The sequence below is a fragment of the Fukomys damarensis genome, unplaced genomic scaffold (genome assembly GCF_012274545.1).
Source record: "Fukomys damarensis isolate Sample0158 unplaced genomic scaffold, DMR_v1.0_HiC HiC_scaffold_37, whole genome shotgun sequence".
NCBI classification, from domain to species: Eukaryota; Metazoa; Chordata; class Mammalia; order Rodentia; family Bathyergidae; genus Fukomys; species Fukomys damarensis.
The window spans coordinates 36,918,769-36,943,039 of record NW_022900949.1 but is presented as its reverse complement, the minus strand read 5'-3'; the positions used below and the strand labels follow the sequence as shown (position 1 = coordinate 36,943,039).

Here is a 24,271-nt window from a genome sequence, read left to right as displayed (position 1 = left end):
GCTTTTTACCTGACTGAATTTTTCAGGTAAAGTGTTATTCTCTGCATTTCTTTTACCTTTTGTAATAACTATTCAAGATATTTGATGACAAATAACATTTTAAAAAATATTCAAAATTATCAAATTATAGAAAAGAACACAAAAATCATCTATGTATTTACCAGCTAGGAAAATTGGGGTGGGTGAGAAATGTCTGTGAGTTACATAAATTATTCATATTAGAGCCTTTGGCTTTCAAGTCTTTGTTCTTTTTAATATAGCATGGATCCACTGATTCTGAACTTTCAGCATTTGTAGCTGGTAGACGTGAGGCTCAAATTCACATTGGTTGTCTCTATGTTAGTGTATATTTCTTTCTTAGTTCTTAAAATTCTTTTTTTCCTTTGTATTGAGTTTATTGGTACATTCTAGGTATACAGTACAGTTACATTCATTACTGGGATCTTGTGCCTTTACATGACTTGTCTTGGTTCTCATTTTTTCCCCTTGGCCCTGCCCTCCCTTCACCCCCTCCTCCCCTCCCCATTTACAAACACTTTTTTTCCATTTTTTCATTTTCTCATACTTTTTTCTTTTCCCTATTCCCTTTCCCCTACCCTTCCCACTTTCCCTATACCTTTAGCCCTTAGTTCTTAAAATTCTCAAAATGTGATCCCCGGATCACATTTAATATCATCAGCATTAATCTCATTCAGGAACTTATACAAAACACCCAGAAGCTCAGAGACTCTGGAGATACAGCCTAGGAATCCTTGCTCTGTTAAGTCCTTCCAGTGCCACTGATGCTCACTGAGCTAACCTTATGCTTGCACTGACTGCACTGAGGTCAGTGTGCTTTGGGTGTCAGGCATTGGCTTCTCTGGTTAGTCTCTGTCTCCTTGATGCCACGATGGTCTCAAAAAATGGTCATTATCTGTATTTAAAAAGTGAGGAAACTGAGGTATGGAGAGGTTATGTTGTCACCATTCCTCCCACAACCAAGATCATTACATTTTCACATTGGAAGGAATGGGATCTTAACCCACACAGCTTCATTTTCAGGCCCATGTGTTTTCTAGAATACTGCGCTTTAAACATTACACTGTTATAATTTATTCCAAGGCCCAGAAAATAAGAATATTTAATATTTCAAATACAAAATTTTCAGGACCATAAATGACTACTAAATTTCCTCTTGTTATAACATTAACTGTTTGTTAAAATGCTCCTCTGAATTTTGCCAGTCCTCTTTCAATATTGCTTGAAATGCAAAACAGTATTTATCAGGACCAAATTGTTAGTTTTCTTCAGATAATATGTCTTCTCTGTTTTCCTGCTTGTGATACCATCAGCGAGCGGTCTGGCAGATATGGGTGTGCAACTTTCACACTTGTCTTCCTAAAAGACTCAGCTTGCAAAATGTCCCATGGCTTCCTCTGGAATACATCAGAGAGTGCTCTCAGCCAGAACTATCCTGGTCTCTCCAAAGGAAGCAACTCTGATAGATCCTCATTTCCACGGGACTAAGGCACTGACAGACCTGTTTCCCATTCTCAGACAGTTCCCTCCTACAGAAAGGAACTTGGAAGTATAGAATATAGACAGTGAAATCTTAATAACACAATCTTACTCAAAATCTTTTGATTTTACCCGTGGAGAGAGTGAGTCTTAAATAAACATTGTCCTTTAAAATTTTACTTAAAAATCCTACATATGATCTTGAGGAGATAATGTTATCCGATGAAATAACTTTCAAAATAATAAGTATATGTTATTTGTTATGTTAGTTGATTTAATTGTTGTTGGAAGCTCTTACGTTTTTGTTAGCCAAAATGGTACTGTTTTAGTACTGTTTTAGGACAGATCTTTCACTTGGTTCCAAAGGGCAGGGCTGGATCCTGTCTGAATGTTACCAAATTACCAACTATGGGCAGTTTGTATGATATTGAGGTCCATCTGTTGCTGCTTCAAGATGATGACTTAGTTTGGAGTCCTAAAACAAGGAAGCAGGGCAGCTAATCTTCATGCACTATCTGTATCACTAAAGTGGGTGAAATTTATTATTTTCTTGGTGATTTGTGCATGTTAACTCCATAATTTTGTTTTGGGTATAGAGCAATTAAAAACCAGATGGGGAGTTTGCGTTTGTTCTTATTCATGGTAGAACTTGCAGTGGATTTAGAATGAAGTGAAAGTAAAGAGCACTGAATGACTGAATTCACTTTGAAAGCCTTCTGACTCAGGTCAGTGGAAAACACAATTTAAGATGACTTCAGTGAGTCAAACCTTTGTATAACCATTTCCTTTGGATGAAGACAGAAATAAACTTGCTTTTAGTTAATAAAATATGGTAAAGGTAGTGGGAAAGTACCTTCCTTGATTAGCTGTGTAAGTATCCATCTTAGCAAACTGAGTGCAAAGTCCCCGTGCATCTCTGAAGAAGTGAGCCCTTCTCTTGTATGAGGGTCATAAGCCTATGTGTGACCTCAGGGAGCTAATAGCAGCCCTGATTGACAGGCGGCAAGGAACTTCAGTCTTTTAGTCTTCAGTCTGATTTCTGCCAACCACATGTGACATGGGAGAGAGAAACTGAAACTCCAGAAAGTTCTTTTCCTGCCTACACCTTGTGAGACCTGAACAAAGGACCCAGTAGATGTTGCATAGACTCAAGACCCACAAACACTCTGGTGACGGGTATTTGTAATGCTAAGCCTTTAAATTTGTAGCAGTTTGTTGTACAGCATAGAAAACCAATCCAAGGTCCTTTCACTTACCTTCACCAGACTTCAGGTGAAGAATTTAGGCACATTTATGTGTAATGATTTGTGAGTGATTACCTTGTTAGTACTAGAAGTACATTTCATATTGTCGATCTTTTCTGTTAGTAAGAAATTCAATGCTTAATTTGCTTGGGTATACACCCTGTCTCCTGGGTCTTTCACTTTGTCGTGTAGCGTGCTGTGACAGAAGGAAGCCTTGTTCAGACAAAGTTATCTGAAAGACTTTCCATACCTGGTTGTATTCTTCCTCCAACAATTAAGGAGCTTTAACTCAGTGAAGGAATTTTGATGTAATATTATTGAGATCATGTGATATGGAGCTCTCTGATAATTATAAATGATTCAGTGAGAATCACCGAATCCATACTGTGAAAAAAGATTAACTCATTAGTATAGAATGAATGTGTTACAAATTATAAAGAACACATAAAGTTCTGATACATTCTGTTTCTCATCAGTTAAATGATGGCGGACTGTAATGTTCCCCGTGTGTGCCATATTGGAGATATGCCCAGAAGCCGCCAGAGCATCATTGTAAAATATACCAACACTGAAGGTACACACGCACAGGATTAAATTTTATAATATAAGGGGAATGCAAAATACAGTGTGGGAGATGCTGCAGATGCTCAATAAATTCTGCTTCTATGTTTTCCTCTTCAGGTGGCGTGCACACACACACACACACACACACGTAAAGAAGCTAGTGGAACAGTTTGAGCTTGGAAACAGGCTACTCTCTATTATGGTCTATCTTAATATTCACTTTTACCCTTCTGAGTGTGAATTATGGAGGTTTGGGAATGTAGCTGAGTGGTAGGATGTTTACCTAGCATGAAGCCCTGGGTTCTATTCTAGCATTGTAAAAGGAAGGAACGAAGAAGGCAGAAAGAAAATAAATAAGAGAGGGAGCAAAGAAAGGAGGGAGCGAAGGACAGAAAACGTGAATTATGCTTGTCCATTTTTCAAGACATCAATATTATATGGAATGATTGTTTTCAATTTAGCTTTAAGAGTATTCAATATGCATTTTAAAAGGTATCATCTCTATTGGCAAATTCTATAAAGCTTTGTTTTCTCTGTTGAAGCCTATGAAATATGTGTGTGTATGCCCTGCTACTCAGAAATGGCTTCTTTTTGTATCTGTGAGGCACCATGACTCAATTTTATTTTATCTCCTGCAGTTTATAACTGGTGTTCTTTGCTATGACAGGGAGATATTGGCAATGTCAACTTCTTTGGGCTAGAAGTAACTGTGACTGATGGAAAAGGCAAAGACTGAATTTCCCCCAATCTCCCTTTCTTGGGCAAAGATGTGAGCTTTACAACAGTCTCCACAGGTTGCAGTAACTCGGGATTACCTGGAGTCACTATGTCTCAGGCATGTGCTCTGTGTATCTTGTTCAGTGATCTTAGGATCACCATGGGATTATGATATTAATAATCATTATAACATACCAGGATTATGACTCGGCAAATGATATCATTTTTGTAAGATCTTTCCCTGATTCCTTTAGGTGAAATTTAGTGATTAACCCTATTTAGTGTGACTTTTATTGTATGGTGTTGCTGAATTCTTTAGAACATGGGACAGTTGTGAAACTTGACCACAAAGCTATTTGACTTCATGTAAGTTTATTGCCTTATAATGAGGGCCTTGGTTCAATGGTAAAAGGTCTTTATAGCTAAAAATTTAGACTTGATAAATAGACTATTTTCTATTTATGAAAATGCACACTATGCTTTTTTCCTTCTTGAAAATTGCTGCTGACAAGCACAGTGCTTTTAGCACTTTGCGAAGCATTTATTATGCATCTGCTAGGAAGCAGAGCTTGGGAGCTGGCAAATAATTACCAAGTATTTAGCAGCCAACAGTTGTGTGTGTGTGTTTGTGCATGTGTGCCCATGTCTGTGTGTTCAGGAAGTTGTGCGTGTAAATTGTAACCAATTGGGATAAGAATATGTACATACATTTCTCTTACTTATACTAATGAGAGGAATATAGAATTATCACCACAAAAGGTACTATTTTTCTATTTTTTTGTTTTTGTTCTGAAAATCTCATCCACATGATTGTCATTATCAGTTTACAGATGAAGCAGAAGAAACAGATGAGCGAAAGTTTGTGTGTGGGGGCGATATGGGATATGGGTGGGGATTTAGCTCAGTGGTGATATGGGACTAGACTGCACTTTGCAAGATTTTATTAGATATTATTATCATTAACTGAGGTTTGAGTTAGACTTTTTACTTAAAATTTAAATTTTATCTGATAAAGGACCTTTCCCATTCAATGATTTGCATATGTTACTGACTGGTTAAACCAGTAGTCTACAAATTCACACTTTAATTGTCACACTTCCGTGTTCCTTGAAAATATGCCCAGGAAGGGAATGTTTAATGGAACTAGGGCTGGGGATGCTTAATAGGTTGACTCTTTGGGAAATGGGAAATAGCCTCAAATATTTAAAGTCACGAAAGTCAATAGATGAGCAAACTTGGTTTGACTCTAGCAAGTATACAGGGGACTAATAGGAGTAGAATTCTGATTCAGCGCAAGAGTGAACGTGTTACTCAGAGCTACTCATCACGGGCTGTCTTCCTTGTGAAGGTATACTCAACTGGTTACTAATAAGATTCAACAAAACTGGCTGCATGAAAATGTCTCTTAGGGATGTTGTGCTTTGCATAGAATGGCTTCATTTAGTGGAATGGTAGACTAGATGACTTCCTAAATTTTCTTTCTGATCTAAGATTATATAGTTTACTGTTACCTCCAAGTCATTATCTATAAATTATTATTATTATTATTATTAGTAGTAGTAGTAGTAGTAGTAGTAGTAGTAGTAGTACCAGGGATCGAACTCGGGTCCTTGTGCTTGCAAGGCAGGCAGTGGAACCACTGAGCTAAATCCCCAGCCATTATCTATAAATTATTAATGACTTAGCAGAGTGCCTACTGCAAGACAGTGCTCAAGGTGGTCTTATGCTAGGATCGGGAATGGGATGTGTCCTCAATTCACTACCATATTGTCTGAAAGAACTGAATCTCAGATGGAGCCACAGCAAGATATCTGGCTGTACACCCATAGCCTGAAAACAAAATTCTGGCCCAGAACACTGGGTTCATATATTTTAATGCCTATGAAAAGAGTTCCTTAAAGTTCTCTGAACATAAACCTATAGACAGGAGAATAGCAAATTCGAGGTGAGGCCTTGTCTCAAAATAAGGACTGAGAATGTAGCTCAGTGAATCTAGCACTTACCTACCATATGTGAGACCTTGGGGTCAATCCCAAGTACTGCTAAAAAATATCCCCCTAAAACAAAAACTTTAGTCACTTTTTTATGTTGTTGTTCTAGGTCTTAGCTGTGCACTATAGACTGTTAGCTGTGTGTGAAAATTTATATCATGGACAGGAAACTATATTATGATTAAGCTTTAAGCTTATAAAACTTTTGGAGGGCCCTGTTAAAAAAAATCACATATACCAAGTTAAGAATAAAAGTGAATGGTGGAGATTTAGCTCACTGGTGCCATGCCTGCCTTGCAAGCACAGGGTCCTGAGTTCGATCTCCAGTAACAACAACAACAACAACAACAACAACAAATGAATTATTTATTTGGAATAAAAACAAATTACAACAAATCACAACTTGAAAAAGGCTCATAAATACCACAGAATGATAAAATTCATAAAATATTTTTATTGATTATATGATACAATACTTTATTTTTGCCACATAGTTTTTGAACATGTCTCAATATGAAAATAATTTTATAAATTCATTTGCTATACGGAAAGAGAAAGAAAATTCAGCCTCTATCATAGTTGGTCAAAATTTATCTCTTATTTATAGTTAAAAAATATCTGTAGTTAATGACAATGTCATATACATGTTCAGAATTTTATAAAATTCAAGGAAAACTTTCTAGTTGTGGTATGCGAATGTCCATAGATTATCTTTTGGCTTCATACATTTAAAACTTTGTTTCTCTACTACTGCTGACATACTTACAGTGTCAAGCAGTGTTTGTGATGTGATATACTTTCAGGTCCTGTCCCTTTCTGTCATAAGACTGGACACCAGAGAGCAGGGCCTAGTGGCATTAGTATTCTTAAAAATCATACCTACACTGGGAAAATTGCAACAATTCAAGTACATTAGTGACTGTGAAACACGTATTCTCAATTTGATTTCCCCATGGTAAGATCACGAAACAGCTTTAGCCACTTTAATTCTACTTGGAACAAGGGACAGTGAGCTGAGGGAGACTGTAAGATAAGGAAGCAATTGTCATAAGTCTAGAAAATTTAAATATAAAGAGGAAATGACTTGCTTTTTCAAATTTAACATTATCAGTATTTAGATTAGAATTGAGATTAAGATCAGAAAATATTAAAGTAATTTTTTTGGTTGAACTTCATGACAAAATGAATCAATTTGATTTACATAGTCTTGAAATGTTTTTTTTTTTTAAAAAAAAAGCTATAAGAATATATTTATTTTGAGGTTTTTTGTTTTTTAGTTTTTTTCTTTCAGCTTTAATTGAGTTTATTGGTACATTTTAGGGATACAATACTGTTACATTCATCGTTGGGATCTTGTACCTCTACATGACAAGTCTTGGTTCTCATTTTTCCCCTTGTCCCTGCCCTCCCTTCACCCCTTCCTCCCCTCCCCATCTACAAACACTTTATTTCCATCTTTTCATTATCTCACATTTTTTCTTTTCCCTTATTACCCTTCCCCTACCCATTCCACCTTCCCTACACCTTTAGCTCCTTTCTTCCCATTTCTAAATGTCAGTAATCTTATTAGGATCTTCTGTATTATTGCAGATTATTCACACCAGAGAAACTATTCGGTAGAAAATGGGTTTTTGATAACTATCATAGTCAACACATAGCTTGAAAAGTCGTATTTGCTGTTGTCATTCAGTAAGATAAGCACATTTGGTTAGATCCATTTCCCGATGTGTTTTGTTTTCAACAATCAGTGAAAAGCAAATCAATATAAAAACAGTAGAATAGCCACTATATTTCTCAATATCTGAACTCAACATGCATCAGTAATAAAGTAACAGAAGAATTATATCCAAGTTTCATTAATGTATGAAGGAATAAATGAATTAGTTATAACTCATTTGAGAGTTTGTAGTATTTCATCTACTGACTAGATGCAGAGCAGACATGAGGTGACTTTGGAGTTAAAGTACAGGTTGGTATTTCTTAGAGTTCATCTTGATAATCCATTCCATATCTCCTATTTTCCAGTGTATCCATTGTTCTTATCAAATATTATTGGCAATATTTTCCAAGTAAGTGTTTCAAAGTCCCATTTCATAATTTACATATAGTATTTTGCTGGTCTTCATCAGAATGTATGTAAAATAGTACTTGCATTGTCTCATAAATAACATGATTTAAAAATATTTAGTGTCGTATACAACACTTTCACCATTAACATTTTACATTACTTACTGACCAATAAGCAGGATTTATGCTGAGAATTTATGCTGAGACAGTTGACTACTTGCATTTTTGGCCCAACATGCTGCCAGTAATTTGATCATAAACTTGCAAGGCCTCTTTTTTTCTGTTCCTTGAAATGGCAATAAAGCTGTAGTTTATGATAGAAACTGGGAGAGAATTATAGTTCTTCTTCTAAAAAATACAGCAACTAGTACAGATGCTAAGATAAATCCCTAGCTAAGCAGGCCTTTCACTAACTGTGCTTTTCAAAACTGATATATTAGTCTTAAATACAGTTTGGGTTCCATTAAATTCTCAAATTCAGCCCCACATTCTGTAGTGGTAATTCTTCATGTTTATTACTTTATACACTTTCCTTTGCCCCTTAAACTTGCCATATGCCTGTTGGCTAGGTAATAAAATCAAAATAAGTAAAAATACTCAATAGATCACTTGTGTATATGTTGTTAACTATCAGAATGAAACTAAGTCAAGAGAAATTTCTCTTTCTAAAAGAGAATGATGAATTTGATTTGATTTAGCATCTTATTTTCAATAATTCTTCAACCCCAGGAGGATCTATAATCTACAATCTTCTGTAATTTCTCTGGCCCTGACAACTCTCATATCCTACTCATTTTTTTCTCCTTCTGTAGCTTGCTATATACTGTAACCCACCTCTATATAAACTTGTCCTATGCCCCCCTCTTCATTCCTGGCAAATCTCAAATGCCAGTTAAATCCAGCTCCTTGGGTGGAGCATAATGATCCATGCCTGTAGTCTCAGATACTTGCAAAGCTGAGGCTGGAAGATTGCATGAGGCCAGAATTTCAAGGCCAGCCTGTGCATGGCCAGCAACATGGCAAGACTCATTTCAGAACAAGAAAAGTCAATCTTATTCTTGTGATAACATTGTACTTCATCACCTCAAGAGCATTTCTGCAGTAAACACGTACTATACATTTACACTTTTATTGTTTTCACCAGTGGCACAGAAAGAGCTTCTCTGTGAGAAGAGAACGTTTGCTACTGTAAGGTGAATATTGTGCTTCTGACTTCCCTCTAAACTCAGGCGGCATTGTGACAGAGTATGTAAACAAATCCTTTACCATGTTGTGGTTACTAGTGTTCACTACCTTGTGTTCCTAAACGGAGCACACACAGAGCCACAAAAATAGGATGCAGGGAAAGCCAGCTGGTCAAGAAATTCATTTGAGGTAAAATGAAACAAAAAAAAACAAATTTAAAAAAGCCTTGTTGTTAATGTCACTAATCACCAGAAAGAAGGTAGAGACACCAGAGCAGGCCATGCACTCAGGAACACAGTCAGACCCCTATTTGATTGGTGTGGTTATTTTTAGGTGGCTGTGGGAAATATCCCAATGTGTCACTTCAAATTACCAGCTTTTCATGTCTTTTTATGCGAGAAGAATACCATATAGATCAAATAAGGAAAAAGTTGATGTGTAATGAATACTATATAGGTCAAAAAGCTGAAAAAGCTTAATGTTTATTTAGAGCAGAATTTCACAGTATTTACTGCATTTTATATGGCTTTATTACATTTCTCAAATACACTGACCTTATAAAAAACAATTTAAAGATTTGTCCATACTTTTATTTTTTAGGTACTTCTGGAAGCTCAAGTTTTGGTTATTTTACAAACTCAAGGAAATTATATAAAGCTTCAACAGAAGAAAATTTTATTTCTGCACTAATTGTTTCATGAACCTCTTAGCCATTCTATGCCTCAGTTTCATTGTCACCACTATCTTGCCAAATTCTGTAAAAATACAAATTAATGCTGTTATTTGCCCAGAAGATAAGGGCAGATTGTAATTTTAATCATGAAATGATTTTGCTACTATCGATCCTTTCAGTTATCTAAATGAATATTATTTATCTATATGCTGATCAAATGTACAAATGAACACAAGAATGAACTATCAGTAAAATTAAAATCAGAAAGAAATGTAGGATGAGTAGTAGTAATAAGAATACTGTTATCTTAATGGAAAGACTTGCAAGTATTTACTTGTTGTTTTAATAATAGGGATCATAAAGACAGCTCTAGCAAGTCTTAGAAAAACTGAAGGAAAATGAGGTGCTCTCACAGTGATGTGTTACATCTTAATTTCTTTGTTAGTTGGGTTTTTTGTGATGTTTTTGGTACTAGGAATCAAACTTGGGCCCTTGTGCTTGCAAGTCAGGCAGTGGAATCACTGAGCCAAATCCCAGGCTCTCTTACATCTTAATTTTTAAAATGTGTTTTGCTTGTCTATATTTTTAATCTAAAATATTTAGCATTGGATTGTGAAATAATTTTTATCTTACAAAAAGTGCAAGAATACTGAAAAAGAACCAAAGTATAGTAATACTTATTTCATATGATTTTAGTGAGAATCAGTTGTTAGTATAAACAAAGTATTAAGAACTTTAGAAACAAATGAGTTGTGAGAAAAGTGCTTAGAAAAGTACATATTGATTATCATGAAATCTCAAATTTGGCACTTGAACATTATTGAGAATGCCTATTTCATAAAATTGTTGTGGGCAAAAACTTAGAAATCCATAGTTTTTCCAGTCTGAATTAATGATAGCCTGTGTTATATAAACAATAAAACTTTCTTGAAGAAACCTAATCTTGCTTTTTAGATTCACTCAAATTAAGTGACATTTCAATGAAACAAAAAATTCTTACATATAGTTTTTATTTTTATTTTTTGCCATGCTGGGATTGAACATAGGGTCTCCTCACTGATCTACATCCCCAACTTTTTTTTTTGAGACAAGGTCTCCCTAAATTTCCTGGGTGGGGCTTGATTTGTGATCCTCCGGGTTTAGCCTCCCAGAGTGGTGGATTATAGATGGGTACCACCATGGCCATTTTATTTTATAATATTTTTTGAACTGGAGTCAACAATTATATCAAACCTTGATATGTTGGGTTTACATAAGCTTCCTATCAGTAGCTGTCAATGTGAGGATGAGTATGTTCTATCTTTGCTAAAATGAATCTTGGTTATTTATTTAATCTTTGGAAAACATTTGGTGGTAGAAGAAAACACAGTTGAACTAGTGTTGTCAGAATGTGAAAATAAAATGTTGGTAAAAGCAAACAGCCTGTTTGTTAATCTTACATTTTCCAATCTAGCTCCCCCTCACCCCCAAGTGGGAGACGGTCTGGGCTTCAGGGGTGAGGTGCTGGGGTGCTGAGAGTCACAGCAAGCACAGCTGGTCTTGTTAGAGCCCAACTGTCAGGAGAAGATGATGTGTCCATAGGAAAGGAGACTTTATTATTAAAGTAAGACTGGCTTGGTATGGGATTTAAATACAACCTTTGCATGAATTTTAAAGATGAAACATAACTTCAAAAATATTTAAAGGCTGAGTCTTGTTCATTGAAATCTGACAAGTATTAGCATTAGGAGCACATCAATCATCAATAATTTAGTTAGCAATTACTTATTTAAGGCCCAACTATATTCCAAATATTGTTCTATGTTAAGTGACCATGACCCATGTGATCCCTGCCCACAGGGGACAAACAATCAAATAGTGCCACAGGGGTTTTGAAAGTAAGGCTGATTTAATTTTAATAACCTTAGGAGGTGCATTCTTTAGTTATTGAGTTCATGCTGTGCTGCTCAAGATATTTTCTGTATAAGCCCTCTAAACAAAACAAAAGGATTCTCCCACACAACGTACTGGAACAGTGAAGTCTAATTTGGATGTAACGAGACTACGTCATTGTCAAGGTATGGATCAGAGGGAGGGAAACAAGTGATGTGAGGAGACCATCTTAGGGCCAGTCTGTGTCGTCATGTAAATGACAGAAATGAAATTAGAGTGACGTGGATCAGTTTTTAAATATACCCTGGCAGTAAACACAGATCTTCATGGACTGGATTTGGGCAGGAGATGAGAAAAGTTAAGATGACTTCTACATTTGAACATACAGCATTTAAGGGAAAAAAAATTGAAGGAGAACAGTTTAAGGTTAAAGAGACAAATCAAAGGTGTGATCAGTTTGGCCATATGAATTTTGAGCTATTTCTAAGACCTCCAGCTATGGGTAATGTACATGTGGGTCAGGGCCTTTGAGAAACGGATCTTAACTAGAGGTAAAATCTTAGCACCTTAAGTAGTATAGCATTAAATTAATGTATGCTGATGAGATTACTTAACTTGCTTCCTTTAGCTTACACAATGGCCTTTTCCTAAAATATTTAAAGCTCTGAAAATAACATTTAGCAGTGGCCAATATAATTTTATGCAATAAATATATAGAAGGTACAGGGCTAAATCTGTTAAGATTTGGATATTTAGAAATGAGGATAAAAAAGCGATAAAGGGCAATATATGAGAAGTATATCATAATTATGGTACAAATAAATTGCTACAAATATAGAATTTTATAAATATTAACTTTCTAAATATCAGGCTTAAATAGTGATTACATTCAGGAAATAGGTAAAGGAAAGACAAATATAGAGAAACAGAGCAGTAATGAAAGAAGTCTATGAGTAAACAATAGCAAACAAACATAGCCCTGCATCAGTGGAGGGAAGTCATAAAGCCAGAAATCATGTACTGATGCAGGCTTGGAGGAAAGGCAGTAGGCTCATGGTCTGGGCAGCGATGTTTATTCTTAGAGTTGTATGTCCTGTGTGCAGGAAGTGTTTGTGGCTCCCGTGGCTCACTCAGTGTGTCTCATCCATTTTACAGATATCAAGAATAGTGCCAACTTGTGAGCCCAAGGAACACCTCGTGGCCTTTAGCTTGCTGCTTTTAGCGATAGCAACCCCTTGCTACAGGCTTCCTTTACCAGTCACCGTTTCGCACTGAACCACTTGCCTAAGTAAAGCTGATGCACTCAACAAAGTCTCCCACTCATTGGCTAATTCTGACATCATCCAGGTACTGATGCTCACCTGAGTTGCCGTCTCTATTTATAGGAAGAATCTTGTTAAAATAAAATGAACACAAATTACACTTTAAATTGTGTTGCCAGGAAATGACCAAAGGTGAGAATGCAGCAAGAACTGTGAAAGAGAAGTTCCTTGATTCTACCTCTTAGATCTTTTAGATTAAGTACAAAAGCCTCTTAAAGCAAAACAGCTGTGGCAAGCCAGGGGGACCACGTATATTATTTATCTGGAAATTGGGAACATTTTGACAGTGAAAAGGCATACTAAAGTACAATAGCACCTGAAGAATAATTCTTTCGATATTTTATATATATATATGGTATTTTTTTCTCTCATTGAGTTTATTAGTACATTTTAGGTATACAGTACAGTTACATTCATCACTGGGATCTTGTACCTTTCCATGACAGGTCTTGGTTCTCATTTTTTCCCCTTGTCCCTGCCCTCCCTTCAACTGCTCCTACCCTCCTCATTTACAAAAACTATACTTCCATTTTTTCATTTTCTCATGTTTTTTTCTTTTCCCTTATTACCTTTCCCCTACCATTCCCACTTTCCCTACATCTTTAGCCCTTTTCTTCCTATTTCACATTGTCAATTATATCTTTAGGATCTTATGTACCTTTATAATTTTTCACACCACAGAAACTATTTGGTATTTACACATGTGTGATGTATTTATTTCACTTAGGAGTATATCCTCAATATGTATCCATTTTCCTATGAATGAATCCAATTTCTCTTTCTTTATGGCTGAGTAGTATTCCATTTTATAGAAAAACCACATCTTCTTTATCCAGTCTCCAACTAATGGGCAAATGGGCTGTTTCCAAGTTTTAGCTCTCACAAACTATGCCACTATAAACATAGATGGGCATATATCACTGTGATAGGATTCTTTTAATTCTTTTGGAAGGATACCCAGCAGCCATTTGGCTGGGTCAAATGGAACCTCTAGTCCCAGCTATTTGAGGTATCTCCATATTAATTTCCATAGTGGTTGCACCAGTCTGCACTCCCACCAACAATGGAGAAGTGTTCCTTTCTCCCAGGAACCCCACCAACATTTGTTATTGTTTGATTTCTTGATAGCAGTCATTCTTTGTGGGGTGAGGTGGAATCTCAGGGTTGTTTTCATCTGCATCTCTTGAATGACCAGTGATGTAGAACAGTTTTTCATATATTTACTTGCTGCTTTTACTTCTCTGTCTGAGATATGTCTGTTCATTTCACATGTCCAGTTTTGAATAGGGTCTTTATATTGGAGGGCCTGATTGTTTTGAGTTCTTTATGTATTCTAGATAAGAGTTCTTTGTCTGAGGAGCAGCTAGTAAAAATTTTTCCCCCACATTGTAGTTTGTATTTTAGTTCTTTTGATGGTTTCTTTTGTAGAAGCTTTTTAATAAGATGACATCCCAGTTATTAATTCTTTCCGCTAGTTCCCATGCTACTGAGGATTTGTTATAAAGTCTTTTCCTATACCAATGTCTTCAAAAGTTCTACCTAACTTATCTTCCAGCAAGTTTAGTGAATCTTTTTTAATGTTTAGATTTTTAATAAACTTTGATTTTAGTTAAGTGTGTAGTGAAAGATAAGGGTCTAGTTTTAATCTTTGGCAGGTTGAAATCCAGTTTTTCCAACACCATTTAGTAAAGAGGCTATCTTGTCTCCAATGGGGATGGTTGAAAAAGAAAAGAAGAGAAAGAACAAGAAAAGAAAAGAAAGGGAAGGAAAAAAAGGAAGAAAGTAGGGAAGAAACAGAGGCAGGCCTTTGAAACTTTTAGAAGAAATTATGCTAAATGAAAACATTCTCAACTTTAATTTTGTGTTCTAACAAACGTATTTCAGTTCAAGTTTTTTTACACTGATTTTTTTCTTTAATCAAACTTTTTATCTATCTATCTATCTATCTATCTATCTATCTATGTATTTATTTGTTTATTTATTTGTTTGTTTATTTGATACCAGGGATTGAACTTGTATCCTTTAGCTTGCGAGGCAGGCCCTGGATCCACTGCGCTAAATCCCTGGCCATAGTCAAACTTTTTAATCTGAGAAATAATTTTATAAGATAAAACTTGTCAAATTAATTGTCAAATTCATGAATGATATGCCAAATTTAGTTAACTAAAAGCAAATGGGTCTTTGCATCATATCCTGCATAGAATATAAATATGCTGACATTAGAAATTCCATCAAGTCCTACACAAAGTGAAAATATATCCTAACATTAAGAAATCTGTCAAAAGATTATTCTAACAAATGAAGATAATACAAATCATACTTATGAACATTAGCCCTTGCCTTGTGTTTGAAAATGCACAATTTTCTCTGCTTCTTTCTTGCCTCAGGTTCTCAGCATTTCCGATAACTCCCATCACAAGTTGAGTTTATAATAGCAGCCATTCCCTAAAAGTCTCAAGGTGTAGAATAAATACTATAATAAAATGGTTCCAAGTGACTTTGCATAAAATATATTTAGAGGACTGACTTACTGAATATTGTTCATCAATCAGAATTAAGAGGAGGTACAGGAAAACGCCATTTGTCACATGTCTTAATTTTTTCCATTCAATATTCTTCAAAATTTTGTACTAATGCTACTTGAACAGTATTTTCTTTGAAATATTTGAAAAATCTCAACACCTAAAACTTTTATTTTGATTTGTAATATAGTGCAATGTATTTGGACACAGTGTGAATTATGTTTTACACCACCACCAATTCAAAGACCATTTCTCCTCCACAAGTTTCTTAATTTGATAAAACAGTTGTTTATAGTATGGTTTTCATCTCCCAAAACTTTGTATTTGAATTATCATGAAAAACTATCTGCACTGTTGACATATTTAAATAAAATTATGACATTACACTGTCATCAGGTTTTTAATTTTCACTTTTCATGTTCCCGCAGACTTTCACTGAATTGGATTAAAAAAAATCAAGCTACCATTGAAATGTATTCATTTTATCTCTGATAAAATAATATAAAGCCGATATAATTTAAATAGTTATGCAGTTATGTTTCTGCTAATGGAGGCAACACATTAACAGTTTTTGCTTACCTCATTGTATATATATTTTTCAAAAAAATACTTGGAATTGAAAGTGTGCAAAATCACTTTGCAGATAGTTGTTTGTTGTAGAGGAAAGTTGTGACAGAAGAGTAATCCGAAATGCATCTTCTGGAGTGCTAGGAGCTGAATGCTTGTGTTCCCCCTCCCAGATTTACATGTTGAAACCTAATCTCCAAAATGGTGTTATTAGAAGATAGAGCCTTAGGCAGTGACTAGGCCAGAAGACTTTTCATTTATAAATCAGGTTATTGTCCTTCTACAAGAAACCCTGCAGAGCTAGGTAGCCCTTTCTACCATGGGAGGACAGGGCATATTTCGTATCAAGCCTAACTCTAATTTTCCAGGTTTCCAACTGACCCTATCAAAGGGCACATTAGCAGATTTGTAGATATTGGGGGCTGAAACATGGGTAGACTGTATATAAATGGTGCACTGAAAGATCAGTTGGACGGGCAGGGTGGGCAGCAAAATGTTTTGTCACAAAGGTAAAAGAAGAGCAAGGCAAGCAGCCTGGAGGCACGTGCCCCCCACCATTTCAGTGCAATGAAGCCGGTCTTCTGATCAAAGGAGGCTGATTTCTTCTCCAGCGTCACCATGTTGTTTTCAGGGAAAGTGGTTGCTTGTGTCTGAGGCAGCCAGCTTCTTTCTCTCCACTGATGTTCCCTGTGGATGAGCTTGCTTGGCTGGCCCTATGTTTTCATCACGGTGGATAGTCTCTGTGTGGTTTTCCCTAATGCTAGTTTACCAAAGGGCTACGCAATAGTGATTCTATCTCTAGTGTTTGGTTTTTTGAGACAGGGTCTCACTGTGTAGTTAGACTGGCCTGGAACTCACTATGTAGCCCAGGCTGGTCTTGAACTTGCAGCGAGCCTCCTGCCTGAGGCTCCCGAGTGCTGGGATTATAGGCGTGCGCCACCATGCCCGGCTGTCTCTAGTGTTTGGAAGAGCTATTGCTTTTGTTTCCATCTTTAAGGGCTCAATGTCTAAGCCCCATTGGTGACCCGTTTCGACTCTGTTGCCCATCAAGCAAAAAGTGATTTGGGTTGGGATCTATACAACTAGGCTTAGGCATCTATGTTATTTGGTTATGTAGGTGGGAATGGCTTTTCTTGATGCTGAGCTTTGAGTTTAACCACCTTCCTCCACAACTGAACCTGGCCTTTTGCTTAGAAAAAGTCTCAGGTATATCCCACAGCTTATTGTATATTTGACCAAGAGTAACTGCTAATTGAACTTTTGTTTCCTAGAAAGTACATTTTGAGATGATGACAGCATAGATGAGATTTATTAGGAGTGGTGTCTAAGGAAGGGAAGGAAGTACAGGCAAAACTCAATTACTCTCAATCTTACTGGAACCGTTGACTGAACTTTCTGGGAATCCTGAAGATAAAATGAGCCTGACCAGCTCTCCCAATTTAGACTGAGGTAGCCAGACTTTTATAATCCCCGTCAATCACCGAGTGAAGGCTGTCTATGGAAAGGGGTAACCTTGGGCTAGGTGGCTGTCATCAGCTGAGGTCATACCCCGAAGTAGCTAAGTGCTGGGGGCACTTTCTGCCAAAAGCACTTCCAAAGTCTGGGTTAATTCCTGATGGGGAATCTTAAGGCACCACAGTATGACACTACTTCCTTTGAAAGCACCAATGAGTTTCTATTATTACTGATTTTTAAAAAATATTAACATGCTGAGCATCAATTCATAAAAAATTACAAGGCAGAAGTGTCCAGAGCATACAAAAGTTAATGCAAGCCTGAAAGCTAGAAAAGTCTGCTACACTTTTTGTTATGTGACATAATGAGCATTTCCATTATTTAAGTCACTATTAGTCAGAATTGCATTATTTGTCATCAAAAGTTTCCTCAGTATATAGAACTGAACCAGTGCAGCCCAATAATTCAGTGACAAACTAACCAAAACTCAATTGTTGTCCTGTGAGGAGGTGACTAAGAAAGGCCTCTCTGAGGAGCTATTTGGATTGAAACCTGAGCTAGGAGATGAGGCCGGTTTCCTGAGGCTGTGACAACCATTGGCAGGAAGAGGAACAACTACAAATGCCCCAGGCAGAAGTGAGGTTGGCAGGTCCAATGACACAGTTCACAAAGGTTGAATACAGCTCGTAATGTTTGGTCATAGGCATCATATCTTTGAGGACAATGGATGAAGATTTTGTTGATAGTTTTCAACTGAAGCCCGGGCCTTCGGAAAAAAAAATCGAAGTTAAAATGTGGATATATGGGATCAGAGAATAAGGTTGCCGTGTACAGTATTTCAGGACAGAACTGGACTTGCTAGTCCATGGCATAAGATGTTCAAGAAGCTTCAGTGATATTTGTGTTGTTGTTTAAAAGAAAGATCTTCTCATGATGCACAGGGATCTCTTTTCCCCCTCCAATTTGTTTTTATGTTTAGGAACATTTTTAAATGTGAAAGATAAAGTGAATAAGAAAAAATTATCAAATAAATTATTGTGCCTCAGAAAAAAGATTTATGTCAAAAGTTATCTGCAAATGGGAGAAGAAAAAGCCGATAAATCTGTTGAGAATAAGACTTGCCCGCAAGTTGTGTGTGTGTGCATGTGTGTATGTATGTGTGTGCCTGCATGCAAATTTATACAAGGAAATAAACATAGCTTTACAGCATCCTCTAACTGGATAAAATAACAGCAGGCTGCATCTTTCTTTTTGGAATAGAGCTGGTAGTAGTGGCAGTGGGTTAGTAATGCATATGAATGAGTTTCTGGAAGACTGTGCCTTCAGCAAAATTTCTAGAAAGTTGCTGAAAAATATTCATAAAGATTTGCCTCCATTTTTATGTTCATGAAGATAAGAGAGGAAGCTGCTGTAAGAAAAAACATAAGATTCCATGGAACAAGATTTATTAAAAACATGATGATTTAAGAGTAATAGGACAGTGTCAGACATGCATTTGGGCCTGCACAGCATCAAGGATGCCATTTGCTAGCATACGGCATTCCCTGAACTGCTGCCCTTAACCCTTGAGGGATGTGGGAGGTTGGGGGATGGCGATGCCACCTAGGGTTCTTCGCAGGAGAGACATTTCAGCCTGCAGAGCTTTATTTAATACATTAAAGTGGATGCCTGAAAAACCACTAAAAAGGTTTTAGCCTGGTTGTTCTAAATTCTGGAGAGTGGAATCCCCAGATAGCTGCACTCTGTGAGTACCCAGAACCCTGAGTTCCCAGAGCACAGATCATAGTTGATCTTAGAGTCCTGAAACTGCAACTGGGCTCTCGGTATTACTAGTCACTCCTGCATTCTGTGCAGTCTGGGCACTGGAGCCTGGAGTCACTGCTTCCTCTGCCTTGGCTCCTTTTTCAGTCAGGAAGCTGGAGAACGTCATATGTGCTTCAGACTCTGCTGCAGGAGATGGGCACCCTCACCTCTGCCTTGTCTGCCTCTCCTGGGGCATGTGCAGGACCTCCCTAGATGAAGCATGCTAGCTCTACCCTAGCACTGGGGTTGCACATGGGGCTCTGAAATCTCTTTCGTAAGGGAGGCATCCTAGGAGGGGTAAAGTGGCATTCCGTGAGCCAACCCATAGTATTCCACATGACCGCAGAGCTCATATTTCTTTAGAGGGGAGAAAGATTGTTTAAAAGAAATATCTACTGAAGCTGACATTCACTAGAAAAAGATTCTCAGTGAGCCATTAAGAAAATGTGCAGAGATAACTGGAAATAAAGGTCTCATTAAAAACAAATGATACCAGTTTGCCTGCTTAAGTAGGAAGTTAGAGAACTGCATGGTTATAATCTATCTAGATTTCTTTTTTTCCCCTCTCATTGAGCTTATTGGTACAATCTAGGTGTACAGTACAGTTACATTCATCATTGGGATCTTGTACCTTTACATGACAGGTCTTGATTCTCATTTTTTCCCTTTGTCCTTGCATCTAGATTTCAACCAGGCTTTTTTTTCAGACTTTTTTTACTATTATGGGACAAACTTAAGAAATGTGATCAAGATGGTTGCACAAGTGTATTTGTAATTAGTAGAAAGACTAGATATTTCTAATCAGTAGGCACATGTCTGACTGTTGCATACGCCATCAGAATTTTTGTTTTATCATGTCCTACATTGAACAAATTCAAGGACATTTATTTTCAAAATATCTCATATGAAATATGAAAACCAGACGTGGGTTTATTAAATTATGAGAAATGTAGCAGTCATGATGACCAAATATGGGCAATACTTTTGTACGCAACATTGTCAGGGAGAACCCAGCAAGCAGAATGCGGACAGGGAAGGACAGAAACAGCTCCAGAAGGCTCTAATCAGAAGGCTAAGGGCCTGCAGCCTCTGGCCATCACAGTAGGGGGTGGCTCTCTGCCTGGCTGATTGGAACCCTACAGACTTGTAAGGACAGTTTCTTATTTGGCCGTTAACTGTGTCTCTTACTCTTGGATAGACTTTGGAAGTGGCTGCCATTCTCTCTCTCTCTCTCTCTCTCTCTCTCTCTCTTTTAAAATAGCTTCAAGGACTTGGTTTTGGCTTACAATTCAGTCTTCTTTAAGGTGGCCTATCAGTTTTCTGCTGACACATTACTGAACTTCTGAAAGTTTAATTCCTATATTCTTTCTTGTCCTTGTGTGTTACTCATGAGAGATAAGTCACTTGACCCTTTTCTTTACCTGTGCTGCGTTGGGATGTTAAAATGAACAAGCATTAGAACGGAAATATCAGTGCCGACACGTGTAATATAATAGGAGCACACATTTCTAAAGGACAGCATTTATAATTAACACAGGTTCACTGTAGGTGGATCACGTATGATGCTATCAAGATGCCAGGTCAGACTTTGCTGCATTAACTGTGCCAGAAGAGGGTTGTTGAATGAATGAACCTATGAATGTACGAAGGAACTGAAAGCCATACCAATCCTCCATGAAATGTCTTATTTAGTTCAAGGTCCACATTTTCATAGAACATGGACAGGCTGAACAGATTAGGTGGGACTTGAAATAACTTTGACAAACAGCGATAAGACATTTGGTGAAAGGAAAATCAGAAAAGAAAGAAACTAGGGGGAAATAATAAAAGCTAAGAGTTACTGACCGCTTACCCTAGGCCAGCCATTGTCCAGTCTCCTTCAGTGGGTTTCAAGCTATATGGCCAATCGGGGCTAATAGTAGTCAGTGAAATCCATAGAGAGAAACCTCTGCTTATTAAAATGGTGGCATTTCTACTCTCGAAGCTGTTTAATAACAGAATGAGCTTCCTTGCTATTAAAGGAGTCTTGCCTTTGAAGGTACCTAAGCAGAGATGAACGAAATTTTGGTAGAGGTATTTTAGAGTGAAATGAATACTAAATGGAGACATGGACCAGATGAATACCAAGACTGTCCAAACTTATCGTGTGAGTCTGTCTTTACTATATAGCACAGTAATTCCCCCATTGTTGTCTTTTAGTTCAGTAGCATGAGCCTTAAATGGTGTCACTTGCACTTTAACAGATCAGTCATAACTGATCTGGTTTCTGCCCTTCTTCTGGAAATTAAGACAAAACCTAAATCAAGCAAAACTCGGAGTTGCAGGGAAAGCAGGCAAACGTTTTGTGACTGCAGCATTTTGTATAGTAGCGAGAAGACCCTCTTGTTTGTTCATTTGATCTCCTGACCCATGAATTCTGAATAGAAGAGAAACCTTACTGTATGTTTGGATTTTTCACAGTATGGTAAATTACTCTCACACAGCTCAAAACTTCAAATGTTAGCAGTGTTTATTTCTGTCTTTGTATTGCAGTGAAGTTATTTGTGGTTCTGAAAGCTCTGAATGCATCCTTATTTTGCGTTTTTTCATTGTTAATGAGCCCACTTTGATTATCAATCAACCTGTGCTTTCAGGGCAAGTAGCAACACATCTTAAAAACAGGTTCCTGTGGCTGGGAAAAGAATGAGTGTTCACTTAAAATAACCAAAGAGCCTAGGGAATTTATGTCTGAAGAATACTTAAATATTATTTATTAATAGATGAGGAATCTACGCCCAGAAAGATGATATGATTTGACATAGTCACAGAGCCTACAGACACTTTTCTTTCTTTTCTCCTCATCTCCAACTTACTAATGCAATTATATGCTGTATTCTTAGTAAGATAATATCCTTCCTTTCCCTCTTTTGCTGTTACTCTCCTTCCCTCTCCTTCTTCTTGGACCAGTAACTTTACTTACAGCCTATTGTCATGTGACCAGAGAAAGTGGTATCCCAGTAGGGTGCCTGCATAGCATTTTCTTTACCTATCCTTCAGTTAAGTGGGCAGGCATCTTCTGCTTTTCATTCTGGGTTGCTCTTCTGTCTCTGCAGTGCTGCGTATGATGCTGTCCTGGACAGAAATGTGGCCATTAAGAAGCTCAGCAGACCCTTTCAGAACCAAACTCATGCCAAGAGAGCCTACCGGGAACTGGTCCTTATGAAGTGTGTGAACCACAAAAATGTGAGTTTCTTTGTTATTTTTGAAACCTCTGTGAGATGAGGACAAGGAAATACATGGCAACTTGAAGGCTTTCTTTACTTTGCAATTTCTGCCTCCGAAGATTGTTTATCTTGCCCATATGCTGTATGTGATTTCATTGTCCTCAAGGTAGCTTCCTGCTTAAAGATCATCAAAGAGCCATATGGCATGGAGACGAATTTGACAGACATGTCTCTGTTACATAATTAACCTTATTTGGTTATCTTGCTCCAAATTAACAGGAGACTCCCTGGTTCTCAGACAATACAAACAAATACTTTCTCCCCCAAGCTCCCACCAAACCTAGATTCTATATAACAATATAGCATATTTATTCATCATGTAAATGGTCTATTCACAGGTGGAGAATTTTATTCATCACGTTTTTTTCCTTTGTGTTTTAGTTGTAGTCTGGCAGTAGCCTCTGACTAACCACTCAGGGTAGGCATTGTGTTTTGGCGTCTTAGTTTTGGAGGTCAGGCGAACAAGGAAGTACATATCTGCAAAGAAATTGAGAATGGATCACTGAGAGCATTTTCTCATCTGGGCTCAGTGGGGAGAACATAATAGACTCTTCACATCAGAGTCTCGGGTTCTCACCCCAGTCAGAGGTCTCTAAAATGTTTCCTGTGCTCTATTTCTTATTAGTAAGGAGAAATGTGAGATAGCTCATTAATCTTATAACTTCTAATAAATATACGAAATTCATTAAGTTCATTTTGTTAGCCATCAAAACTCCCTACAAATTTCTTATGCATCAAAATCACACAGACTATATGAAATGATGAATATAGTTTTATAAACAAGGTTTCTCATCATATGGCTAATCCTCTATTATTGGCACTGAGAAGACACAAATGTTTGAGTATTTGGCTGAAAGATATTTAAAATATATAAATATGTGGATTCAGGCCAGTGAGAGTATTTCTCTTTTCCTGTGTTACTCTACTCCAGTGATTTTTAAATCAGGTTCTTTTCAGGCTGTTGAGTTATTTGGCACCATTAGCACTTTATTTCAGTCGTCTGTCATGCATTGCCAGTGACTGAAATGTGCCGGGCACAGATCTAGATACTCTGGCAGCTGATGATGAAGCAGGGAGAAAACTGAGGATAACCTTCCACATGGAGCTTGGGCTATACTGGTTCGAGAAAGGTGATCCACAAAGCACGTGAATGTTTGCAATGTCAGAGTGTGATCAGTGGTGGGAAGTGAAATAAAGCGAAGGAAGATAAAAATTCTGCTGAGTGAATGGTGAGAGTAGGCGGAGCACAGAAGGGCTTACTAGGAAGGGGAAATTTTATAAAGTATACGTTGGCCCTGGTATGGCCAGGTGCAGGGTGTGAGATTTCTAGAAAGGAGTATAGAAAAGAGGATTCCTAAAAATGTTACTATAATAAAATTGTTTGTTTCCTTGGTATATGAAATGAAGGCAGAATAAGATTGTTCACATGTCCAGGACAATACATTTTTATGAGTTAAGAGAATGAAACAAACTATGGGCAATGGAAAATAAAAGAAAGACACAAGCATATGATATATATATATATATAT

General features: G+C 37.1%; 1 protein-coding gene across 5 annotated transcripts in view; it reads left to right on the top strand.

Annotated features, from left to right (window-relative positions):
* Positions 1-24,271, top strand: part of Mapk10 (mitogen-activated protein kinase 10) — a 308,006-nt gene that overhangs the window by 203,834 nt on the left and 79,901 nt on the right. For 4 of the 5 annotated variants that reach the window (XM_033759309.1, XM_010621655.2, XM_010621664.1 and 1 more), the window contains one exon: positions 22,572-22,701. In XM_033759309.1, coding sequence (XP_033615200.1) covers positions 22,572-22,701 — 130 coding nt within the window. Of the gene's footprint in view, positions 1-12,965; positions 13,158-22,571; positions 22,702-24,271 lie in introns of all 5 variants that reach the window. The other variant, XM_010621678.2, reaches the window with a different exon arrangement.